The sequence below is a fragment of the Calonectris borealis genome, chromosome Z (genome assembly GCF_964195595.1).
Source record: "Calonectris borealis chromosome Z, bCalBor7.hap1.2, whole genome shotgun sequence".
NCBI classification, from domain to species: domain Eukaryota; kingdom Metazoa; phylum Chordata; class Aves; order Procellariiformes; family Procellariidae; genus Calonectris; species Calonectris borealis.
In genome coordinates this window covers 466,691-492,287 of record NC_134352.1, presented here as the reverse complement: position 1 = coordinate 492,287, position 25,597 = coordinate 466,691, and the positions used below count along the sequence as shown (strand labels likewise).

The window sequence follows — 25,597 nt, the reverse complement described above, 5'->3', positions numbered from 1 at the left end:
CATCCCACAGTTTTCCCCCGTAGAGGCATTAATCCCGCTCTCACAGCCACCAGAAGCACGTCGGTCTGTGAGCCCCAGGCTTGCCCCCTGCACCCGTCCAGCCTCCCGTGCCTGAAGCCCCCTGGCTGGCAGCTGTTTCCCATGTCGTCATCTCCAGGAACACCTCCTGTCCACGCTTTAATCGGCAAATGCGTCTGGGTCAATGGTTCACACGAGTGATGCTGCAGGCTCGGCCATCCAAAGACGGCTTTACCAGGGATCTGGGGAGAGCTCCTCCATCCTTCCGGCTGGAATCACAGGAAGCCACCGGAGGACAGTCGGCCTCACAGCCACGCAGAGAGGTTTGCTGAGTTCCACCAGCTGGATGTTCCTAATGGACAAGGCACTGGGAAATTACGCCACTCGATGTAGCAGCTCTGTGCATAGGAAGGACGTGGGGCGAGTGCCAGTTCTGGATAAAACCTGAACTGTTGGCGCAGCAACCACAAACCGTGGGGGTTTGCCTGTGACAGGGGCCAGGTGGGCGTACGGTGGTTCGCCATGGACGTAGCTGTACAGGACAACGCCAGGCAAAAGCCGCTCCTTGTGTCAGTATGGTTTTGCTCCAAGGGAAGTCTGGATGTCGGCTGTGCAAGCAACGTGAACAGCCTTCCCCGTGGGCAGTGGGACTGCAGAGCTGACACAGCGGGGAGCAGCAGGGCCTGTCCCCACATACGTCAAGAGGCTCGGAGAGGAGAACAGGAGCTGCTGCCAGTCCAGGAGGCAGACGCTGTGAAGGCTTTCCTTCCCCGGGACCAGAGGATTATCTGACATTCCAGCCGTGGAACTTTGGCCTCGCCGATGAAAGAGCTGCATGGTGCTGGTGGCCAGCAGCCATGCGCAGAACAGCAGTGCCATGGTGGTGTTGCAAACACACCGCTATGTGCATTTCAAAATCCGTGCCCAGAAATACATGAAACCAGTTTTCCACAAACATCTGCAGCCAGTGCAAATCGATCACGGGCTATTTGCAAAAGATGAGCAGAGAAGGGCACAAACGCGAGGGAAAGGCACTCTTTTCATACATGGATTCACATTTACAGCAGGTTTCTGTCAGGGGGAGGTGGGCCAGCGTGCTTGTAGAGTACTGACTTTATGCCTTGGTTTACTCCCCCATAACACACAGACACGAGAGAACTCGACGCCGTTTGCACAACCAACCCCCAGCCTCGGGCTTCCCAGCTCCCAGCTGCTGGACTTCACCTGCCATTGAACATTTCTTACGCTCTGTATGTGCAGGTATCATATACCTGTGCTGCAGAGTACTCACCTATTCAGCCACAGCAGCACCGCCGAGCATTAGGTGGGAAAATGAGGCAGATAATAGGAGATGCCTTGCTTCTGGCCCCGATGCACACAGTGACACAGTCTTTAATCACACGAACCCATGGTGGGATCCCTGCCTCACCCAGTGCATGCAATGGGCACTGTTTCTGAACAAAGGACTGTCCGGTATTTTATTTTCCTGTCATTGTCCAGCAGCTGCCTTCTCTCTCAGCATTGCATGAGCCCTTCCCCAAAGACAAGTATTCATTCCCTGTGGGTCTCTCTATAGAAGGCACAGCCTACAGCAGATGTGGAAACTCAGATGATGCTTGTCAAGAGCACAACATATTCTGAGGTGACAAATAACTTATGAGTCTCCATTTTATACAGGTGAACTGAGGAAAACATTAAAGATGGAAAAGTAAAGGAAATAGACCGGAAGCACTCGAAGTAAAGGGTTTGGCAGCGGTGAGCAAGCACTCCCACACAGTCAACGACTACCTACATGAAAGGCAACGTACACTTTCCAACAGGCAAGCCCAAATTTTGTCCAGAAAATGCATCTGGAGCCAGCCTTCAGCTGGGGACAGAACATGCTGAGGTTGCAAACGGTTTGCCATGCAGAAGGGACTGTCACTCACGGTGACCAAGGGACTGTTCCCAGGACGCAAGCAAGAAGGGAGACTTAAAGAGGAGCCACGAAACAGGGAGAAAAAGGAACTTCCTTGTCTAGAGAATAGCAATTGTTCCAGTAAAATACCTGGAGCCCTCCTCAGGTGAACAGCACAGGGACATCAACAAGTTTTTGTGCCCAAGTAAGATTAGTGATATTCAGCTGGCTGCTACTGGACCATGTTTTTAATAAAATAGATAAGCAGTGGGTCAGCAGCTTCTACTAGGCTTCTCCCCACATCTTGTCTCTGTGGGGAGGAACATCTTTTTCTTATCTTCCTCTACAGAAATAGCTCAGGATTCCACACATCCATTGCTGACTTAGCTCCTAACGCATAGCTCTGGGCTCAGTGGCACTCTGGACAGCCAGATGCCAGAGGCAGGTCTTGGTTTACTACAACAATCTATTGCAGGGACAACTCTGGTTTTCCAAGACACATCATTAATGTTCTTAGTATTTTCTTTATCATCGATTTCTTTGGCCTTACTAATTGATCCAGACAGCTTCTCCGCTTTGGTTAAGTATCATGACGACTTTGCTTGACTCGCTAAAGAGGTAAAACATGACTGCTTCAGTAAGCAGTGGAGTTCATACTGCATCCTTGTCAACCACAGCTAATCACACAGATCACATGCGTTCATGTTGAAAGTTACACTTTACATGCAACCAGAAAAAAGAAGCCAAGCCCAAACAGCCGCGAGCCCTTAACCATGACCCAGCCTTCCAAGAGCAAACAACAATGCTCCAACCTACATAAATACAAGCAACTACAAACACCATTTGTAACTAAACTTAAAAATGCCTAGGCAAGGCAACCCTGCTAAGCACCTTCTGTATATCATAATATCACATTTCTCAGCATCTGACTTCCCAGAGCATGCAGAGAACACCCTGTTAACCAAATTAATAGGGGCGTATCTCCAATCTTAACTCTCTGGCAGCACAGCCATTTTAGTCACAGCTGCTTACGTGGACATACTGAGATCCTTGCTCCACCAACAGCCGAATATCCCATATTTGACAGTTGGGATAGTATTCAGCAATGCTCTCATTCAATTCTCCCATTCTTCCTATTAAACCAGCAAAAGTTTATCTCTGGATAAACGTTCACTGCTGGACTGTCTCCCTTGAGCTACAGTGACATGACTCAGAGACTTCAGAACACAGAAACAAAGAAACAATCCTCTTCCATCACCACTCTCTTTGTAATGACTTTTTGGGCATATAAAAGTTAAAAAGAGGGACAGATCTAACACCGCACAACTTCCAAGTGACCAACACCGAAAAGGCTGGCTGCAGGAGTGGGCGCAGTGCCTGTCCTCCCCGGTATCACGGGTGTTCAGATGGGATAACCACCATCTAGTGGTACGCGAAGGCCATTTCACCTTTCAGAGACACTGCTTGTTTGGCTTTCCTAACGAGTTTTTAAAAAAATCAAATTGACCCCAGCATCTTCCTCATCTTTTTCCAGCTTGAGTTCAGATCTGCAGAGTTCCTCAGCAAATACAAAGCAGGGAAACCACAAAACCAGCAGAAGCTGGTGAAAAGCAAATGGGTCTATGAATGAAATAACTAATGACAGATATGAGCTTAAAGGCATGAGAAATTTCTACTCTACCATATGACTTTCAGCATAAGTAAGTAATTTTTCAAAAAATTTATACCAATACATGTTCCTTAACTGGAGCCACGATGGTAGTAGCCTGCCATGAGATAATCTCCAGTGGCCCTCTAATGTATAGATTCCTCCAAGGGAAATGAGTGGTTGTCTGCAGTTTACGTCCATCCACCTTGCTAAAAAGCAGGTCTAATATTAAGAACACTGAAGATTAATGGCCAAATACATCATTAAGTAGCAAGCTAGACCGATATTGCTGCTGACAGCAGTATATTCATTTCCACTTCCCTCTCAGCAGCTAAATTAAAGGCTGCCACCCAAGAAGAAGAACACAGAGAGACATAGCTCATCAGTTTTTGCATGTGCTTCTGTCCTGCGCCTGCAAAAATGGAACTTTCCCAAAAAATTAGTGCCAAGTCCTTCTCAAACACACTGCTAATCTGTAGGTGCAACTAATTTACGTTCACATACTAATTGGGTGTTTCTCTCAGCAAATGGTCAATTACATGCCTAATAAGCCATTTCTGGATACAAAAATCTAATTTGTGTGCACAATCACGCTAACTATGAACCAAAATTAGGTGTTGGGTTTTGCAGGTCTTCTCCACATAGCCTGCTTTTGATTTAACAAAAGCATCAGAAGCTGTGACGCTCTTTAAGCACTCATTTGTAACTGGCCCAGATCAGCTGTAATTTCATACCCAAACACTTGCTAATGTTTATACAACAAGTGTTTTCCTTCATTTTTTAATAGTCAAGTCTTCTACGGCGAACGTGCACTTGACTGAAGAGCTTGATACAACACTGTGTCTCCATGTTTTTCTACTCAGACTCTGAGAAGTGTTTGGTGATTTCCACCAAGCAGACCTCTGCCAGCAGAAAGCATATCAGGAAAACACCATATGTTTGCAATAGTACCTGCTCTGGTTTGATGGGCTCAGTTGTTGTAAAAATGTCAGAATAATGTTGTCTCTCGAAGACTCGATCCAACACTTCTAGCTGCTGCTGGGTGAAAAGGTCTCCTCGCATTTGTTTCCGAAGAAAATCTCTGCCTGGGAGAGAATGGCCATTTGGTACTGGAGACTCCTGAATACCTTTCGAAGAGGAGAGAGAAGACAGAGAATAAGTAGGTATCGCAATGATAAGACCTACAGAGGAGTGTCTCATTTTATCCCTTGCACAAACGTGGGTACCACTATGGTGACACCATGAGGACTCTTTGATAGGAGGTTACAAGCAAGACACATACTGCCAGAAGACGCACTGACCAGTCTTCCAGTACAGCCAACCCTCAACACAATTTACCACCAATGATTTCACACGTAATTTAAAGGCAGGACAAAGGATAATGGTCACATCTTTGCTCGCGTCACTTTTACTGCACCACCTGAGAAACTGTCTGGTTCATGGTCTGGGTGCAGGAGGACACGGGAGGATAAGTACACCACCTGGTGGTACAGTCACAGTCAACTTGGGTCAGCTCCAGCAGATCCGCTTTGCCCAGTCACGGTCCATACGCTTCACCCGCTTCCTGCGGTACCTCAAGTCTTGCTCAGCTCCACCGCGTGCCGAGCTCTGAGCTATGGTGTGCTCATGTCAGAAAGCAGGGACTCTCCATCCAGCACCACCTCCCGCTGGCAGGAGCTGGTCAGACAACCTCCAAAACACAGGCGCTACCTGCACCATACTGAGATGGGACATCCCTGGGGCTCAGAGTTACCACTGCAACACCCTCAGCAAGGCCTGATCCAGTGCACTTTCCTGGCACTGCAATTTCATTTTGTATTTCTTAAGCTTATTGGCATGATGAAAGCCTGGGCTCCAAGGCATGGCTTTCTCTCTCTCCCCGTTGGCAGAGATTTTGAGCAGAAGTCGTAAGTGACTGCCCATGGCTGAAAAGCCATGGGACAAGTTTGAGAAATGTTTAGATTGGCAGTTCGAAAAGACTCTTGCAATACAGGGACTTGTTTCAATTTGCTTTTTGCAGATTCACAGTGGTTTTCTACTTTTCCTTCACCTGTCAGTGCTAGAAATGTATCTTTTACGCACTGAAAGCTGAGGTCTGCAGTATTCCCAGGACTCCAGGAGGTGGAACTCCAAGAACAACAGTAAATTTCAGATTTCTTCTCCAGATGGCAACACCACACTAGACAGAGGGAGGAAACATTTTAAAAATAGAATCTCGCTGCCAAGGTAATTTTGAGCAGAATTTAAATGCATCCTTAAGAACAAGATTTTCATAAGTGTTGCAGTGGCTTACTGTCCAAGTAGTCTGCAGAGGAATAACATCACTCAGACCTTCTCTGGTAGATTCTGCATCAAGTTTTTTGACTGCAACGATCAGAGGCAATCTGTGCAAAGACACCCTGCTGCTGTAGACACCAGTTTTGTCCCCAGACATGTGCTGGCCAGCAGTAACATGGGTGATGCTCAGTGGACAAGATTTTTCACAAAGGACTATTGATTTGAGATCATCCTTCAGCACAGCTGGATTTTGCAGAAAATGCTGTGTATCCAGAAAACCAGGCTGCTTTAAGACAGAACTCTCAAACTGGGGGACCGACACACGGAAATACCTTTTCAACCTAGGTACAACCTACAACTCTCTGTAACAAACCGCTTACATTGAACAGGCACTTGATGTTAGCAGTTAATGCTGGACACTTCCTTCTAAATTTTAGTTAGCAATTGAGGCAACAACAGCTTTATATTTATGTGTTTAGACAAAGTCGTGCGACTTAAATCAAGATTAGATAATGTTGGCTTTTGTGAAGTGCAAGGATCAGTTTATCAGGAAAAAAACCCTGAACCTGTTCTCTGAATAGAAAGTCTAAGCATGTGTACAGAGCTGTGAAAAAATACAAAGGGATATAAGAGAGCAATGTCTCTTTAAATCTTTTTTTTTTTTTAACTATTCTAAATCAAATAATATCTAATAGACCTAGTGCTGGGTTTAGTCAACCATGGCTTATAAAATTAAAATTCTGGTTGCTAGCTGCATGGTAGCAAAAGGCCGGGGAGACCCTGTCTCTGGAGCACACAAACGCTGGCTTTAAATTTCAGGTTAAACTAATGTTATTCACAATTTGGCATCAAAGTTAAAGCTTTATGCAGTTTTGGTCTAAGGGGGTGATGAAAGGGAGTGAAATGATCCAAGACGTGGTATGACCCGGAAAATGTTCTTGGAGACGCCAGTGCAGTTTGTGCATTGTCTGTACACCCAGAGACAATGTGTATAATGACACCCCATTGTATTTAAATACGGAGCAGCCGACTTGCGTTTCACCAGCAGCACTTGTATTACGGAGTGCAGCTCCGGACTTTTTTGTGGGTGAATAAGTTGGAAAAGAGGAGCCAGAGGAAGGCGAAGCCCGGCGCAGCAGCCTCGGCCAGGGACCGGCACCGGGGCTGGGCTGGGGGCAGCATTGGCTCCCACCCCGATCCAGAAGCACGGTGTCCAGAGGGGTGGCTTGGGATGGGCACAGACAGAGACACCACCAGGTGCCCATGGCACCGGCTCGGCCATGTCCATCCCCGGCTGCCCTTCCTCCAAGGGGCAGCAAGGCAGGGGACCGCCCCGGGCGCCTGCCGCCAAAGCATCCCGAGAAATATGAGGAAGAGGAGGAGATCTCCCTCTGCAATGGAAATCCGCAAACACGGAACCAGAGAGACCTGGGAGGAGCCCGCAGACAAGGTGCCTTGCTGCACAGCGCTGGGCAGTATGGCAGGGGACGAAGTCACACGGAGATGGTGGTGGAGTTCTGGAAGGGTTTGGTCTCAAGGTCAGGACTTGGTACAGTGCTGGAAGCACTACCTGTGCCGCCAGCCAGAGAGGGCTGCCTCCCCACTCCATCCGCACATCTCTGTTTGCTGCAGCCTCCGCGTGCTGTCCCGAGGACCTGAGATGGGATCAGCCTCTGAGCCGTGCTTCCCAGCGCAGCCGGGCTGTGCTGAGATGAAGGAGCAATGCACGCAGGGTTTGCTGCCCGGGAGGGACCCGGGCAGGAATGGGGCAGGGCTGAGACCACCGGGATGGCTGTCACTGCCCAGAGGATCCAGCACCTTTGTGAGAGGAGTCTGGGAACCACCCAAACCTGACTCGCCCTCGTTATCACTCCCTCTCCACATCCCATGAACGAAGGGATAGCTTGTCCTTTTCCACTGTGCTTCCCAAACTCAGACTAATTGCAGGTAAGTAAGTGCTGCATTTCACTGCACAAGTAAAGGACTTCCTATACACTGCACATGACACCTGAAAGTTCATGAAGGTCTTTGGGATGCGTTTGGCTGTTAGACATTATATAAATGTGAGCTAATTACCATTAGCATTACGCATTGTTTGAATACACTAGAATATCTTCGATAATTAAAATACTGTTGGCAGGTTTGAAACACTTTGGGTTATAAATAGGCTCCAGGGAGTGGTAAAAACATTTTTCATGTAATCAATGCATCCACCTAGGAGGGTTATGTTTTGTTGACAGTAGCACTACGAGTGTACCTACCTACTCTGCAAAACAATTAGTTCCCAGTCCAATGGCATCTTTCCAGAAATGCTAATGAAGGGCACAGATATAATACTCTCCTTAATGCAAAAGAAGACATTCTTCTCTAACAAATATTTCACCCCTCACCTCTAGCAGATTACATAGACGGGACAAGATGCTGCCGTTAGACCACCACTTCCTTGCAACACACTGCCCTCCCAGCACGACGCCAGAAGCGCCGTGCCTCCCGGGGATGCGCTGGCAACTGTGCATCCAGATCTGCCCTGACTCCCCAGGGAGAGCCCGTGCCTCCCGCTCTGCCAGCACTAAGCTCCAGCACGTGCCGGAGCGGCTCCGGCTGCCTGCCCAGCGGTCTGGTCCAAGTCCCTCCCAGCCATCCAGCCCCACTCCGGACACCAACTCGGGTCCTCTTAGGTGCGCGCAGCTCGGCACGTGACCCAGCTTGCCGTCTGCAGCTGGAGGACTCGCCATGTCAGGTACATCTTTGCATGGGGCAGAGTCCCAGTGACACCTCCCCAGTTCCAAATTTACCATCGGGCACTTGCTAGGTGCAAGAAAAAGCAATCATTTCTCACTCTGAACTGCACGGACACCTTCTTCCCTGTTTGCATCTTACCCAGAAAAACGACCTGTGGTTTCACAACAAAAGCCGGACACTCTCCTAAAGAAACTGTCCTGAGTTGGACAGCTGAAGGCTAACATAATGCACACTAGCATTAGTATTGCACACTAGCAAAGATTTCCTATGGCTAACCAGAGTCTGAACAGTCTAGGAAGAGTCAGGTGCAGAACAGATCCACCTCTGAGAAGAGGTACCATGCACGGTCTTGCTGACAAAAGGCTGCCTAAATGGTGTGGCTATCATCCAGAAGTACTACGTTTTCATTAATTACGAGCAACTTATTTTCTGGGGACCTAAGCAAATGGCAGGATCAGTTTAAAGAATTTGATAAATTGTGGTCTAATTTCTTTTAGCGTACTTTTATGGTTAAATGGTTGTTCAAGACATGTTTTCTGAAACAGAAGGAGAATAGTTGAAATTGCTACATACGCCTAAAACAGATTTTTAGCAATAGTCACCACGTAACTCACTTGATTTAAAATAGTGCTTTGCTTATACGTTTCCAAAACTGTGGGCCAAAATAAGGAGAACAAATGACCCTAGACCCTATCTTCGCTAAACACTAGAGCATGTTTAAAAGCCTAAAAGCTTAGTATTAGGAAAAAAAAAAAGATCAACTCCACCTTGTCTTTTTTTATTCAGAGAGGGACAATAGCACAATTTCATTACTGCATTATGAAGTGTCACTGTGAAAGAGCATGGGATAGACTCTGCCCTGGTCTAAACGAGTGCAGTTCCAGTAAAGGACCTCAGCCAGGTGACAGCAGCTGAGAAATTGGTGCCATCCACAAATTCAACTGGAATAATATTTCCAGTGTTTTTAATAACAATGATGTACCATGAAGTGCACACCTCCATGGTACATCTGTCTGATGCGATGCTCTTCTGAAGAAAAACAGAATCTTCTGGTTTCAGGTTTTCAGGTTGTTTTCTTTTTTTAAACAATGTGGTTTTACAGGGTGAATCAAGGAAGTAAATAGCTAATACCATGAACAGCCCATATTCATAAAGGACATCGTTTCTGTCTCTAATTTGTACTGTCCAACTTCATTACCTGGTATCATACCTAATTACTCCACCTTATAGGGAAATGCAGGCTAATTAGGAAGGATGTTATTCACCACATTTAAAACATTATGAAGCAAATGAAATATTACCAGGAGGCAAAAAGGTGATTTGTTTCCTTGTAGCATGCCTGTAAATTAGTCCAGAGAAGATAAAGACTTTGTTTAATTACCATTTGGAAGGCTTTGTTTAAAACATAAACTGAATTTTCATGCCACCTTCTCGGGATTTTGTGCATCTGGCAGCCAACAGCCTCATGCTCTTCCCAGTAAAGCGTTAGTTTCAGGACCGCATACACGGTGAGAGATCTTTGCATTTACACTATTTGAGTTTTCTAAGCACTGTTATTTATTTTTTCAAAGGACAGTTTCACTAAAAAGAAGCTTTATATTTTGAAGTGTGTATAGCTGATCATCGCGCAAATATTTTCAAGAGAAATCACTATATTTCATGAAGATGGGTATGGGTTTTGCCGTAGATCAAAGTGAGAAAGAGGGGGAAAAAAAGATAAATCATCAGAGATCCAAAAATACTTTTCATTTGGAGAAGATATCAGGCCATTTCGATGGCACTGATAGAGTCTCTGCTCTGTCTCCATTACCCACTGAAGGCAGCTGGAGTCAGGAGCTGACTACGCTAGATTATATTCCCTATAAGATGGTCACCAATATATATATATATGATCTTCAACCTCTATTGATTGACCAATTTCACAAGCAAAGACTGGTGAAATGAAGCTGAAATGAACATCATGCTTTAACTCATTGAACCCATCAGGCCTGAGTTAATCTCACTGCCCACTGTCTCTGATAGAATTCAATTGATCAATCATGTTTCGGTGATAGTACCATTTCAGTGGCTTATTGCTTCTTCATTTCAAGGCTTGACCTGTTAGATATACTTGGACCAGCTCTGCTCCTCCTGGAGACACAGAGACCAACATCTGCCGACGGCAGCGCATTGTCCTGCCTCCTTGGAAAAACTCCGGGGGTTTTGCTGAACGCTCCCACCTTGGCATTCTGGTTTTATGGGTACTTTACCGATTTCGCAGTTGGGATGGTGTGAGGACACGAGAGCCCTAGTGGCCCGAGCCCCCTGCCCTCTGGTCAGCGCCTGCCACCTCCCACCCCACGCCGTTCCCCATTTGGACAAGCAGGGAAAACAGCAGTTTTGTGGCACGTCCATGCTCCAGCCCCCAAGTACGGCACAAGTTGCAAACTGGCCTGCACGCACATTTCCCTGGGGGATGGCCCCCGCCGGACACTGCCCAGCACATTGCAGGCCCCGCAGCAGCAGAGCTGGCCAGGGGTCTCCACATCTGCAGCTTGCGCTGGATGGCAGGGGGTCTTCAGCCCTTTTCCCACCTGCTGTTTAAATGCACGGCCAGCCTGGGTAAGCCCCACTTGCCCCCAGCCTCCCCTCTGTCCTGCCATTTGCTCTGGCACAGTCACCCGCTGCTGCTGGAGCCAGGGGCATTCAGGCTCTGCTGCCACCTTCGTCCCAGTTGCCCTCACCCAGCCAGCAGCAAGGGGAGGGTCCCCGGCTCTTGGCAGGATGCCTTCACCCCATGCATGGTCGCAAACCAGGCTGCATCTCCCTGACTCCCAGCGGCGAACCCTCATCACGCCGCACTGCTCCCGGCAGCACCCGTCTACTGTGCGGAGCACGTCTGGCAGGCGGCTGCCCGGTGCCTGTACACCCAGCACTGTGTTTGTACCACCTCCAGGAAACGGAAGAAGTAAGGTGGAAGTATCTGAGCTGCGTCGTTGGCCTGTCAGTGCTGCTCTTCCTAAAATGCTCAGCAGCACAGCAATTAGCACTTTTATCATCAACCAGCCACCTCTGGTCTTTCGCTCAGAAGTGATGGAGCTCCTCTCCACTATGAGAACATTTGTCTCTGCTCTCTAGGACAGCTGGAGGTCCTCCCTGATGTACGAGCTGGAGCCACGCTGTACACCCACAAGATGTATGAGCTGGAGCCGTGCCTGTACACCCATGAGGTGCCACCCCGCAGCGTTATCGCACACCCAGGGTGCAACTCCATAGTTGCAAAGCTGCACCACCAAGCTGGTTACGGCATCACCAAAAAAAGGGGTTTTATTTAACAGAATGGATTTCCCATGAGATTACAGCTCATCTCCTCCTACAGTGATTTTAATCCCGCAGTAGCCACACAGAAATTTTATTATATATCTCCTGGTTTGTGCTAGGAAAGCCCTGCAGTCACCCCATCCCACACTTCCCACTGGAGAGGTCAGCGAAGGTGTGGTGGGACCTCACACCTCGGCAGCCCCAACACTCGTGAACCTGACAGCCTATACATCTGAACAAACACTTGCGCAAATAGTGCCACTGAGTGGAGCTGGATCGCTTGTGCACCTGCAAGGGCTGTCAGCCGGACGGGCTCTGCTCACGCCGCAAGCTTTGCACGCGCAGGACACAGCCTCATCACCGCTGCCCACTGCACCATTTGCAGGCAGGCTGACGGTGCCTGCGGGCTGGAGGGCTTCCAGCCGGGTCAGAGCAAGCCTTGCTGCACCACTCCCCGGTGAGCTGCAGACCGACCTAGGGCAAGCCTGGGGTTGCTTTGCTGCCCAGCAGCTGCAGCGAGGGCTGCGGAGAAGAAGGGGAGCCAGGCGCCCTGGGGCTCTCCGGACTGTCCCCTCCGCAGTGCTCTGGGGCAGCGGCAAAGCTCGCCGCACAGACGTGCCCACCCCAGCGGGGGTCTCGGCACATCGGAGGCAGTGATCTGCTGAGCCGCACAGGTTGTCGTCCAGACCGTCCCAAGCATGCAAGCCGTCAGCCTCCATGCAGCACCCTCGAGGAGCCACTGTCACGCCTGCAGCCGCCGGCCCCACCACGGGGCAGAGCTCATCTAAGGACAGCAGCTCGAGGGAGTGAGGGAGCTGCTGTGGGTTTTGTGATTGCTCTTCTGAGGCGGTTTTATGTTTAGAAAGCAGCAAAAATTATGTCAGTGATACCTCTCCCCCTCCTCGGTGGGGACTTCAGAAGTGCAGAGGCAGAGGTTAAAAGGAAGAGGCTGAGCAGGACGGAGCGGATGCCCTGAGCCCAGCTCGCACACAGCGAGCACATGCAAGCCCCCCGCAGCTCCTGGGGCCTGGACAAGCCCAGCTGCAGCATAATGTAGGAATGGGCTTATGTTTCTATGACTTCTATAATATTTAAGTGGAGACAAAACAGCAGTAACTATATATATAAAATAAGTCATGACAAGTTTATTAACAAATGATTGCAAGAAACTGACTCTTCCTAATCCGTTTTTGTAAACTGTGTTCAGCAGCAAGCTGTGGAGACGTGCGCTTTATGTCATGTACTCCCAGCTCAAAGTGCGGTTTTAAATGGCTGTTGTAAGCTCATTCAAGCAATTTTAACATAGTTTATACCTACTTCCATACCATGCTGTAACACATCCTTTCACAATTTCTTTCAAAAAATCATTTCTAGGTATACTTGGGTGACACAGACTAGAGCAGGTTGGAGATGAAATTGTGCTCTGCTTCTCTCTGGAAATGCCAGACTGGCCTCTGGTTATGACCGACTGGGAGAGGATTTACAGCTCTGAAAAATACAGGGAGACCAAAATCTGACAGCCAAAGGAAAAAGCGGTGGTAGGACATGCAAATGCAGCCCGACGGGGTCTGTGCAAAGAGGAGTAACCACTTGGTACAAGAACTCTGGGGCATTTGCTACCCTGGTGGAGCGAAACGCAGCGGACACCAGAGTAGAAAGCGGACCCGTGGAAGTTAGCGGGAAGTTTGCACACTGCGAGCGGCTGGCATTGCACACCCTGCAACAGCTACAGCCTGCGTGGACCTGACAGAGACTGCCAAAATTCTGCCCTCCCCAGGAACTGACATTTGATGAGAAAAAAACAGGCCATTCAATTGTCATCAGTCAAAACTAATCTTTCCATGCAAGCTTAAAACAGCAACGCAATATATCCACCTAACACCTTGAATTCTTTGCAAAGCACTATCTTGGAAACTCACCCAAAGAAAATAAAAGTGGTGAAGAGCTCACCCACATCCCACGCACTTGATGAGCTGAACTTAGAAGCACCAAGAGCACTGCTGCATCCCAGCAGGCTGACTGCTGGCAAACCCCAGCAGGAAAGCCCTCCTCCACTGCGCTGCCAAAGACCTTGGTAAAGCTCCTCAGAAATACAGAGGATTCCCAAGCAGCAATGCTACTCCTCCTTAAATGCAAATTCCTAGAAAAACATTCAAACGTACCACCAACCTGTGACAGGCTGGATTTACTGCATGCAAAGGAGAGAGAAAGACTGCGGAGGATGCAGCTCACTCCACCAGCAGTGTGGCTGCAAGCTGCAGGCAGATGCTGTGCACCATCCAACAAGTGGAAGGTGTCCATCCACACTCTCCATCCAATTATCCACAAACAGCACTCACAAAAAGCTGTTAATACCTGCAGACTTTTGTGCATAAATTAAATAAAGCCTCGTTTTACAAAATCAAGAACTGTGGTCTCAAGCGTGCAAATGTGTATGCTTACAAGGAAGCAAAGAAATGTCTCAACTGAATTCAACATAATGGCTTACAGGCATAATGCAAAACCGGAGTAAAACACCGCTATAAAATATAATGTAATATGCACCTATGGATTTTTACAAGTCACACAAAGTGCAAGTTTAACGGTATTTTTATATATTTTATCCACGTGCATTAGTAGGGAGAAATTAACTTCTAAAGATCCTCCACAGCGGTGTAATGTGGGTTTTTACGCCTCAAAAATTTCCATTTACTTCTTACATCCAGAAGCTGGACCTGTGCATCCATCTCCCGTCGGCCACACTTTCTGTCTGCCTGAACGCACTTGCGTTCTCCCGCACTCGCCGCAAGCCGCAGGCGTCCCCGGGCCTGGGTCCGCAGCGCCGTTTCATGCTTAAACAGCACCCGGCACAGAGTCCAGGACGCGGGTGCTGCCAGGCACGCTGCCGTTACTGCTGGCTGTGCAGATCCATCTCCTCAACCTGGCAACATCAGTGGAGTACAGCGCTTCCCCACATTCCGTCCTCCTCCGAGCAGAGGTCGGCGATGGAGAAGGTCCATCAAACCAGCTCTTGAAGGAGAGATGCTGAGGTGGTTTCTGGATCCCGCTGAAGTCGGCTTCAGCCGTTAGCCAGAGATGGGAGTGGGGAGCATGGGTGGTGGGACGATGCCCAATTTGCGCCTGTGAGCGGCTTCCCCAGGGCCACCCACCACCGCGGCACTCATGAAGCAGTTCACTGCCTGCAGCGTGGTCCGGCAGCTCCCACAGCCAGGAAGGTCTCCCACCAGTGCCCAGGGGGACAGCACCGACAGGAGGTCCTCCCAGCTGTAACCCACCTTGCGCGGGGAAGCCTCTGGTGTCCCCCACCCTTAGCACCCTCCTCCAGAAGGGAGGGCACAACGCTTGCTGCCACCACCGCGGCTCTCACAGCTGCGATTTGGGAGATGCTGCCTGCCCGCACGGGAGATGCTGTGAATGAACAGGGTGCGCGGAGCAAAATCCCGTGCACCAGCACCCACAGGTCTCAGCCCCGGCGCGAACGGGCACGCACACGCACGCTCCGCACTGCAGGTGCAGGGCAGAGGCAGCGACGTGCCGACTTCAGCAGCCCTCAGCACCCTCCTTTGCTCCTGCGATGCCGTACCAGTCAAAGGGCTGGGAAGACTCCGACCGGACATAAGAGCAACATTTTTCACAATGAACAATCAGCCATTGGAATAATCTCCCTGGGGGAAATGGTGGATCCCCCAACATTGGACACTCTTAAGATTCAGGTGGACAGGGTGCTAGGCCATCTTGCCTAGACCGTGCTTTTGCTGAGAAAGGTTGGACCAGATGACCCTTGAGGTCCCTTCCAACCTGGTACTCTATGACCCAATGAAAATGACGTCTCCCTGTATATGTTTGCATTTTATGGTTCTGCCTTAAATGTTCTGATGTACTGGACGTAGAATAAAATTAGTCAGCCAAGATTTTACTTTTAAGGAAAAACAGTGTAGCTCTTTGCTAATTACTGTAATTAATTAGCGTCATCTAAACATTAATTATTTATCCTGCAGTAGACTCAGCAATCTACAGTACAACTCCCTTGACACTGTGCTTATCACACGGATGCCCTTATTAAGCAAGTATGGGAGAATCTCTCTGCACGTATTTCTGTTATTTCAAAACCTGCTTTCATTCAGAGGGAGGCTGAGTGGCTTTTTGGGCTGCATCATGGGAATTCTGCCAACAATCTCTCAAGCAGGCGAGCCTGTTCCTGCAGCTTCACTTGAGACAAACACGCTGGGAACAGCCCCACCACACCAGCTGAGACTGCCAGACTGAGTCTGCGCCAGTTTTCCTAAGCTCACTTATTCCCCTCCCATCTAATGGGATAACTCCTCCAGGAAAAATAAAAATTTCAAAAAAATATATATATATGGCTAGAGCTTGGCAAATCATTTTTGAAGACTGCTGTATCTCTCTGTTCCCGACAGCCAGCTGTTGGCAAACCAATAATTTCTATGAATCAGTAATGGTGGTCTGAGAGCGAACGCCCAGCGTGGCAGACACAGGGTTTGCTTGGTGCCGCAGCAGCCAAGGGCAGGGGATGTGATTCTGACTGTGCTGCAAACCTGCAGTGACAGGGAAATTTTTGAGACGTTTTCTGGAAAGCACTGATTGACTGAAACTGAATCTTGTTCACAAGCGGGGATCATTTCTGAAGAACTGCATGACACAAAGCCTACTGGGGAAAATCCTGAACGTCTCGAGAGAACCCATCCCGAGACTTTCAAATGAAAGTTATTTTAGCTTTCCAGTTCAAAATCATTTTAGTGTTTAAATATAAAGTAATCAGCTCACACAGAATCATAGAATCACAGAATCATTGGGACTGGAAAAGACCCTTAAGATCACTGAGTCCAACCATTAAACCAACACTGCCAAGCCCACCACTAAACCATGTCCCTAAGCACCACGTCTACACGTCTTTTAAGCACCTCCAGGGATGGTGACTCCACCACTTCCCTGCGCAGCCTGTTCCAAGGCCTGACAACTCTTTCCGTGAAGAAATTTTTCCTAACATCCAACTAAACCCCTCCTGGTGCAACTTGAGGCCGTTTCCTCTCATCCTATCATCTCTCTCTATATATCTATATCTATCTACATACATGTAGAAGTATTAAAAAGCAAATAAGCCTTCACTCCTCATGACTGACCAAGCCCGAGCACTAGCCCCCCCTCGTCCACCATGTGCTCCCATTTCGGGAGCATCCCCTGGCCCAGGTGGGTCTTGCTCCAGTGTGTCAGCCTTACTTGCAGTTTATTGCATTGCTGTCCGTGCTTGCGGTGCAGTGCATCGCATGGAGCGTAGGATGCTTTCTAAGGCGTTCTTCTCATTGCTAGTACAAATGTACGTAACCCAAGAGACTGGAATGCCACTCTGCATAACCAGGGCAACAGAACACGTATTTAAAAAATATCAAAGTTTTAGGTGTAAGCAAACTCTTCAAATTATTTTCTATGACTTGCAAGGCATGATTATTCTTCATTGTAGCTTTTGTCTAAAATGCTTTGCAAAACAGAAGATAAACATTTTTAGGGGGAGTTGGCAGGCTGTTTAAGATTAATTAGTTTTAGTTAATCAAAAACTGAAAATACCTCCAACTTTGTATTTTGTGATGAACAACAAATAGTTAAGCAAAAGACAGCACTTTTCCTTTAAAAAGATTTACAGAATCTCTAGGAGGGATTCATTATAATTTTTCACGGTTTTTACTTCCCCAATTCTCTCCTTGACTTTATTCCCTTTAGGAAGAAAGGAAGAACACTCAGGATGCGTGCTGCCTGAAATTTTCGTACACGTGTGTATACATAAACATTTACCTGTAGCCACGGGTTCTTCACAAGGCATGCTCTGCAAAGCTGCAACCACCTTCCCACACCCCAGCTAAAGCTAGTGCTGACAAAACAAAACCATGCACAGTTCACAAAAATGACTGGTTTACACCACTCTGCTTCTGGGTGAAATCTCTGAAAAAGACTTTTTTTCCGAAAAAGAAAAGAAAGAAAACTTGTAACGTGCGAAGCTGACTCTGCTACCGCTGCACAGCAGCGCGAGGGCAGTGGCCGGGGGTGGGTTGCGCAGTTGGGGGCCGTTACCCCCACCCAGTAGGAAACGCGGGGTCCCTCCACCAGCACACCAGCACCCATTGCTGTCTTCCCTCTCCCCGAAGACATTGTGGCAGCTCTGCCCGTAGCTGCAGACAGACCAACGACCCGGGGTCTGCTCCGCCACCACCACCGGCATGAACCAGGAGCATGCTGCCAGCACCTCGCGCCTGGCATCGTCCCCTTGCTGCCCGCCCGCGCCGGCCAAGCCCCTCGAGCACCGCCAGCTCCCGCCCGCCATCGCGCCCCGCGCCAGGCCCTCGGGAAGGCACCCCGCGCCCTGGGGCGGCCCGCCAGGCTCCGACGCCTCCCCGTGCCGCCGGAACGCGGGCACCAGTCGTTACCATAACACACTCGATTGTTCTCAGCGGTGCTCCAGCAAATAAAGCCATTAATTATGGTCTCTCCTCAGCCACCATTGGCTGGAGCAGCAATCAATGCGCAACCCCTCATTGCCTGCTCTCGGGGAGCGGAGACAGATGCCATAAAAATGATCCGCAGCCTGCGCCGAGCCCCGCCAGCGCGGCAGCAGCAGGCTGTGCCCAGGAACGGCCACCACGCTGCTTCAACGCACGATGCCGTATTTATTTGGCCTGCCACAGCCATGGGGGAAGGCATCCCATTAGGTGATTATTTTTATCTTATAACGTCAATTTACTTATACTGATTGGCTTCCTGCCGCCAAATATCAATTAAATTGCAAATGCCTGCTGAAGCTTATTTTCTCTCTCTTTCTCTTTCCCCCCATCTGCCTTCCTTCTTTCTCTCTCCCCTTCTTTTTCTTAAAGAGAGAGAGAGAGAGAACCCTATGTTCGAACATAATTTAATTTATTTCCCTTTCCATATCTCAAAGGAAAATCTATATCTCCCCCTGGAAGGCCATTTGCCCTCTGTTATGGGGAGCTGAGGTATCACAGCACTGGGCAATTTGTTTCAACCGACTATCGGCAGCCCATCAGGACTCCTCAGGACCTCTGCTATCTCAGTGCAATTGTATCTGGTATTGCCATCTATGATTTGTTTTTAATAGCTGCCAGTACCCACCAGACGAACGGGTTTCGGTTCTCACACGGTGAGCCCACCCCACTCCCTCTCACGGTGGCCGCCTCCTCTCCCGCGATGCTCATCAGCTGCTGATGGAGATCTTCGCTCGTCCCGTCGTCAGAGGACCCTCATTAGCTCGGGCTGCTGCTCCCAAACAGCTGTATTTTAGGAGGTGATGGGGGGCCCGAGCTGCTGGAGGTTGTAAGTGTTCCCGTGACAAACAGCTGCGTTGGAGGGCTCTGACACGCGGCGAGCGAGCGCAGGGAGCAGGAGCCCGTGCAGCGGCCCCAGATGGGCTCCCCCCACCTGGCGATGGGGACGGGGGCTGCATCTGTGCGTGCTCACCACCCCTTCCCTGCCACAGCAGCGCTTGGTCTCCTCTCACCTGGAGAAAGGTCTAACCAAGACATGGTACCCGCTGGTGCTTATGTACCAAAGCAATGTGTAAGACACCCTCCCCTTGTTGCTGTGACCTTCCAGAACCGGTGATGACTGCCGGCACAAGACCCCAAAACATCCCACTTCACAAGCAAACTAACACCCCATCACAATGTCCTACTACAGAGAACAAGACCTCTGGCTATGCCTGCAGCCAGAGGGAAAGGGGATGGGACCAAGTCACGCTAACAGGGTTGGAGGGCTGGCAGATGAGCGATAAAAACGAACATCCCTGGCAGCCAGAGGTGGGATCTGGAGGGTGACCAGGAAGGTAAAGCGGAGCAGAAGTGCCATCAGAATGAACAGGCAAACACTAATCAATGATGAAGAGGTGAAGTCCCTCAGATGCAGAGCGTACCTGACCCACGGGCACTGGGCAGGACCAAACCTCACCTGCCCTGCCCTGCCCACACCGCCTTCGGCTTCCCACGGAGTGTGTGGAATCACCCAGGGGAGAGCAAAAGCCTGTGAAAACGGCCCAAAAAAACCAGTTACAACCTCTCTGGACACAGAGGGAGCCCTTACTCACGTATCTCCGTCACTCCCCTGTGCTGTGTACACACACTCGGTCTATGAGTGGGTGGGGAATATGGGGCACACAGAGGTACAATGTGAGAACAAACACATCCCCACGCACGCACGCACGATACCCAGCAAAAGGGAATGGATCATATCAACCTGAAAACAGACATAGCTTTCCCTATCAGGCCACCGTGTCTCTCTTGTGTCGGCGAGGACACCCTTCCTACAAGCAAGCACAAGCGATTCAGCCGTGGCTGCCTTGGACGATGGCTGCTCTGGGAGCAGGACATGCTCGCTGGGACACGCTGAGATGAGCCGGCACGGTGCCGTGATTGCGAGGGCAGCCTGAACTGGGTCTCCACCGACGTGACTCCAAGCTTTGGCTCTTCCACACTGCCGCTGGCAGCCTGCAGCACGACTTTTCCAGCCCCTAGTGCCTCAGTTTCCCCACCGGTGAAGTGAGAGCACTCTAACTGAACATGTTGTAAATGCAATAAAGATCTCCAATCTGCAAAGTCCTACTTGTTACAAATGTCTGTAGTGCATCCAAAAATTCTTTGGCACCTTAGAAAAACACATTCTGGGCTGGCCAGCTACCAGGGCGATTGTCACAGTGTTTGCAATTATCTCCACAACAAGGTTTTGGACAGAAGCTATACAGATTTAACTCAGGCTGGTTTAAAAATCTGGGCCCATGTATTTGAATGATGCATTCAGAAAGCAAGAGAACAAGCTACAAGGAACACACTACACATCTAGATCTATCTATACACATATATACATGTATATACTATATGTATACACATGTATAGTGACCATCTACATTCCATCTGTCCATCCATATAGCTATTCCCTATGTAGAGATGCTCATAAAAAATATCAAGGGTAATAGGAAAGACCTCTGCACCCTTTGCAATGGTGATTATTGACTGGTTCATTCAGTGCCTGATGGAGATAGCGTGATTGCCTGGGATGTACCTTGCAGGTTTCTAAACAGAAGGCTCCAGAATCAATTTTGTGGTAACTGGTTAGATGTGACTGGCTTACAAACTCAGCATGGGCGTCATGAAGCAAATTCCAGGAGCACCATTACTTTTTTTTAAATATCAGAGGTGAGGAAAGCCTCCCGGCTGGGAGAGCCACAGGACAGAACAGAGATTAACGAGTTTGGCTCGTTTTCGTCTCCAAGGTGACAAACGGGTGCACAGCAGGCGTGGTGCCATGGCTGGTGGTGCAAGGCGAAGCTGAAGCTCACAGCTTGCACAGGAAGATTTGTGTCTCTCCTGAAGGAAGGACAATGCTGGGAGCTCCAGTGGAGCGAGATCGGTTTGGCCGGCAACCACCACCTACACCGCTGCCTGAGGCACCTGCTCTGCAGGGCGGCCATGTGCGCCAGGCAGGCCCCGACGCCTGCCCGCTCCCCTGCAGGTCTGCCCAGCCTCCCCGCTCCGCCGCTGCCACCACACCAGGTCCTCCCACAGCGTCCACAGCCCCTGCTTTGCTGGGGGAAGTGCTGCTCCGCAGGAGAGCGCCCGGGGCAGGACGGGGGATGTGAGCGTCTCCGGAAGCTTGGTGAGAACTCATCCCCGATGGCCACCGTTGGCCAGGGGCTCCCACCGCAGCAGTGGTCAGGGGAACCATGAGTGGACACCCCACTGACGAACAAATTTTCCACTCACAGAGTGGTGAAGTGGCACCGATTTCATACTCCAGAGACAAGACACTGACTCAACAGCTCCATTTTCATCCTAGGAGGGAGCGTACTCAGGAACTTAGCCTAGCTGTGACAAGGCTCTGGAAGGGTGACCTGGCAAATGGGAACAAGACCAAGAGATACCAGAGGTTTACACTGATTTCACGTGCTGGACATTAACTTCCCAGGGAAGCACGGACAGATTTCTCAGCATCCCCACACCCTGACCTCCCTCTTTAAAGTAAACTGACCCACTAAGGTGCTGATCAAACCATCAGGCACCAAACGCCTCTGCAACAAGGACCGTGTGGGTGTAAGAGAGGGAGAATGGGTAAACTGTTGAGATACACAAATTAAAAACTCAAAGCCACAGACCCAAAAAAACCTTCCTTGGATTCAGGCACATCTGTAATTATGTTCCTCCCATCCTGGACCACCCGCGCCAGGTTTTGGCCACTCTCCCATGATGGATGGGGACCATTCTCTGTCCCCCCGACTGGGGCGAGGCAGGAGAAGACAGGCTCTGTTGCGCCACAAAACCTCACTCTTCCAGAAATGCCACCTCCTGCGTCCTCCTGCCTGGAAGGAAACCTGGGCGAGAACGGGGAGAGAACAGCCGGGTGCCAGTTCTCAGGGAAGCAATTGGAAATCTGAGGGATCAGAGAAGGAAAAACCAGCTACATGACTATTTCTTATTAGTCAACTTACGGAAAAAAAAGTCAGGCACTGTCAAGCATGAAATCTTATTGGGACAATAGAGATGGAATTGCCACTGCTGACAGTAATGTTTACAAGGACATCATGTGTCAATGCTGCACAGCATGAAACCAGCAGCCCCGTCTAGCTCTGTGAATTCTAACAAGAGACAAAATGTCCCATTTGGGACAGGTAGGAATTGTACCACCAAAAATAACCGCTCAGGTGTAAAATCCATTACAGGCAGACGGGAGGAAATGCAGAGGAGCCCCGTTGACACGGCAGGAGGCTTCTGAGCTCTCTCCAGCCGCACGAGCTAGCGAACGTGGTTTCTGAGCCAGGGAGACGACTCGCCGGTTGGTTTGGGGGCTTCCCTTCACCCCCAGCCGAGGACGGGCCGAGCAGAGGGAGCAGGAGGTGCCCATCCCCACATTGCTAGGGTCCGACCCCAAACCAGCAGGCATCGCTGAAGGGTTTCCAGTTAACACGCAAGGTAATGCACCAGCCGCCTGCGTTCAGGCACGCACTTTGAGCCGTCACATCAGACCGTCAAGAAATCAGTACCATTTCTGAAGCACCTGAATTTTTTAAAAGCCTCCACCAATCTGTCCAATTCAAAGGAACCATATTCAGGGTGGTCAGGCAGCTGCAGCTCGCCATGCCCTACAACAACTGCTCATTATGAGACCTTCCAAAGAATGATCTGACATGCAAATGGCCCAGAGACAGCAGCTACAGAAAATTATATTGTCAGGAGAGCGAAACCAGAAGGAATACCTTGACCACAAAGTCCAACAGTAATTGCTCAGAATTGTAAGGGAGGGCTGAAGCGTGTTTAGGCAACATAAGACATTTTGGTCTCTTCACCTGAAATGCTCAGCCACCACGAAGTCTTCGATGTGCCCACTTGTGTACCAACTGTCTCACAGTTTCTCCCTTGGGGCTGTGCCTTCCCTCTCTCATGACACACCAGAACAGGCGAGGAGGAGATATATCCTGGCCATCAGAAGCGGTGGTGTGGAGGTGAAAGCCCTTTCAGACCAGCTCCTGCAGGGCAATGCAATAGCCCACCAGTGTCTGACCAGTTACTGCTGCAACAAGGTGAAACTAAGCTCTGCCCTGAAAGATGGCCACCGCTCAACCAAAATTGTTCTTTCAGAGGTCTCCTCACTGCAAGTTTGCTTTTTAGATTGCATTCTTCACTTTTTTGACTAAAAGTTTATGTGATTTGTGTAAAGCACCCTCCCTCAGTGATGCCACCATTCCCACAAGAAAAGCACCCCTGCAGCACTTGGCCTGCATCCCTGACGTTCAGCATCACAAGGGACATCTTTTCTCTGGCTCTGCGCCTATTTGCAAGATGTTCGAGTACCACGATGATGGAGCTGCAGAAAGTTTCTGAAAAACAAAGTGCTGGCAACAGCCACACATCCTTACCCGCCTGTGACCAAAGAAATTCAGAGAGCTGCAGATGCAGCCTTCAGACGTTTCACTGCTTCAGCACCGTGGTACACGGCTACAGGGAAGCTATTTTATGAAGATGGAGCACCCATGTGATCAGAAAGCCATCGCGTTTCACTGATGTTAGTCACTGACAGATTTCCAATACCCTGACCTCTGCTGTAGACATCTCTTTTGCCATGCTACAAATCAGCCAGTTCAGTGCCCAGTGATAGGAGATTTTAACTGGATTTCCCTCCAACACAGGGTCTGGGGAGGCACCTCAGCTAAAGATCCTTGGATTTCAACCTCCACCTGTGATATGGAACTGCAGGAAAATCAGTCTCCTGCTAGAGCCATAACCTTAAAGTAATTACCGTAAGTATATTTTAATTACAAATATCTCTCAGCAGATTCTCAGAGGAGATAAAACATGTGAAAACTCCACACTCAAATTTTCTAGACATCTGCCAGCAGAAAAGACTTTGGTTGCTTCCAGAAGTCCAAGCTCTTCAACTGCTCTTCCATCTCTGAAGTCGTGGGCATCGTTACGTGGACGGTCGCTGCCTCAGAAGCGAGAACACACAAAAAAGAGGAAGCAGCTGTGCAGGCACCTCCATGTACATGCCAGTCTCTACAGCTGAGGTTCATGAAGAAAATAGAGAAAGCAAAGGCCGTGGCTCTGAAACTGACTCCAAGGAAAAGCTTTTGCAAAGTTGCTCCAGAGTTATCAGTGGGGTGCGTCAGCACGAGTGCTGTGCTTGCCCCTGTCACGACAGGAGAGCTGGAGTGCAGGGGAACAAACCTCAGACCACCTGGGACAACTGTCCAGAGGCACAGACAGAAAAAAGAAGCCTAGCTGAATATGAAGTGGGGAAACAAGTTAAAATTCATCTTCTTGTGGAAGTTCAGCAAAACATCAGTGGAATACTTCATCTAACAAATATACATGTTATTGGGGCAGGTAGGGACATTGTATCTCTGGATTTTCCCAACTAGGTCTTCTTTTTCCATCTGCAAAGTCTGCTGAAGCAAAAAAAGAACAAAAAGAGGGATTTGGCTATCTGTGCAGCACATCTGGATGTCCTGCCGTCTGCTCAAAGCTCCTGCTGATTGCTGATGATGGTTGCTGCTGCTCTGCCTGAGCTGCTGGTTGCCTGGGACCCCAGACAGCTGCCGGGCATGCACAGGCTGCCTGTGCCTCGGGAGGCGCAGGGCACGCCAAAGCCCGAGCGCCGGAGGCTGACGGCACGTGCGCATGCCCTGCACACGCCGGCAGCACTGGAGCCACTGCACGCCTGCTGCAAAACGCATCTTCCCCTATTTCCATCTGCAGTTCCACGGGGTTCCTGCCCCAGGGTTTTGCTCCAGCATGGCACACAGCAAGTAAAACCACTGTCCTCTGTAAGTACTACAGCTCTCTCCAATCTTTGCTGTATCCTGGTCACTACACCATGACAAATTTGTAACGGTGGTCTTCTTGACTTAGGCATATCCAGACAATACAGACATCCTGCAGGTATGAGTCCAATACTTCTGCAAACTCAGTATGACCAGCCATTCACACAATTATTTGCACACAAAGTGCAAAATGCAGTTACCAAGTCTGGTGCAAACAATCCCATAGCCTGTGTTGCGTTTCCTTCCAACGTTTGTTGAATAACAGGACAGATTTGTAAATAATGGGATTATTCCACAAATGCCAGGAGAGGCCAAAACTGGCAGGATTCAGTCAATACTGCACAACTACCTCTAGCAATAAATAAACCTCCGTGCAAGGAGTACACAC

At 49.4% G+C, this 25,597-nt stretch overlaps 1 protein-coding gene across 1 annotated transcript in view; it reads right to left on the bottom strand.

The window, feature by feature from the left end:
* Positions 1–25,597, bottom strand: part of PAX5 (paired box 5) — a 137,778-nt gene that overhangs the window by 80,977 nt on the left and 31,204 nt on the right. Inside the window, exon 6 of the mRNA XM_075137850.1 lies at positions 4,515–4,690. Within this exon, the coding sequence (XP_074993951.1) occupies positions 4,515–4,690 (176 nt within the window). The remainder of the gene's footprint in view (positions 1–4,514; positions 4,691–25,597) is intronic.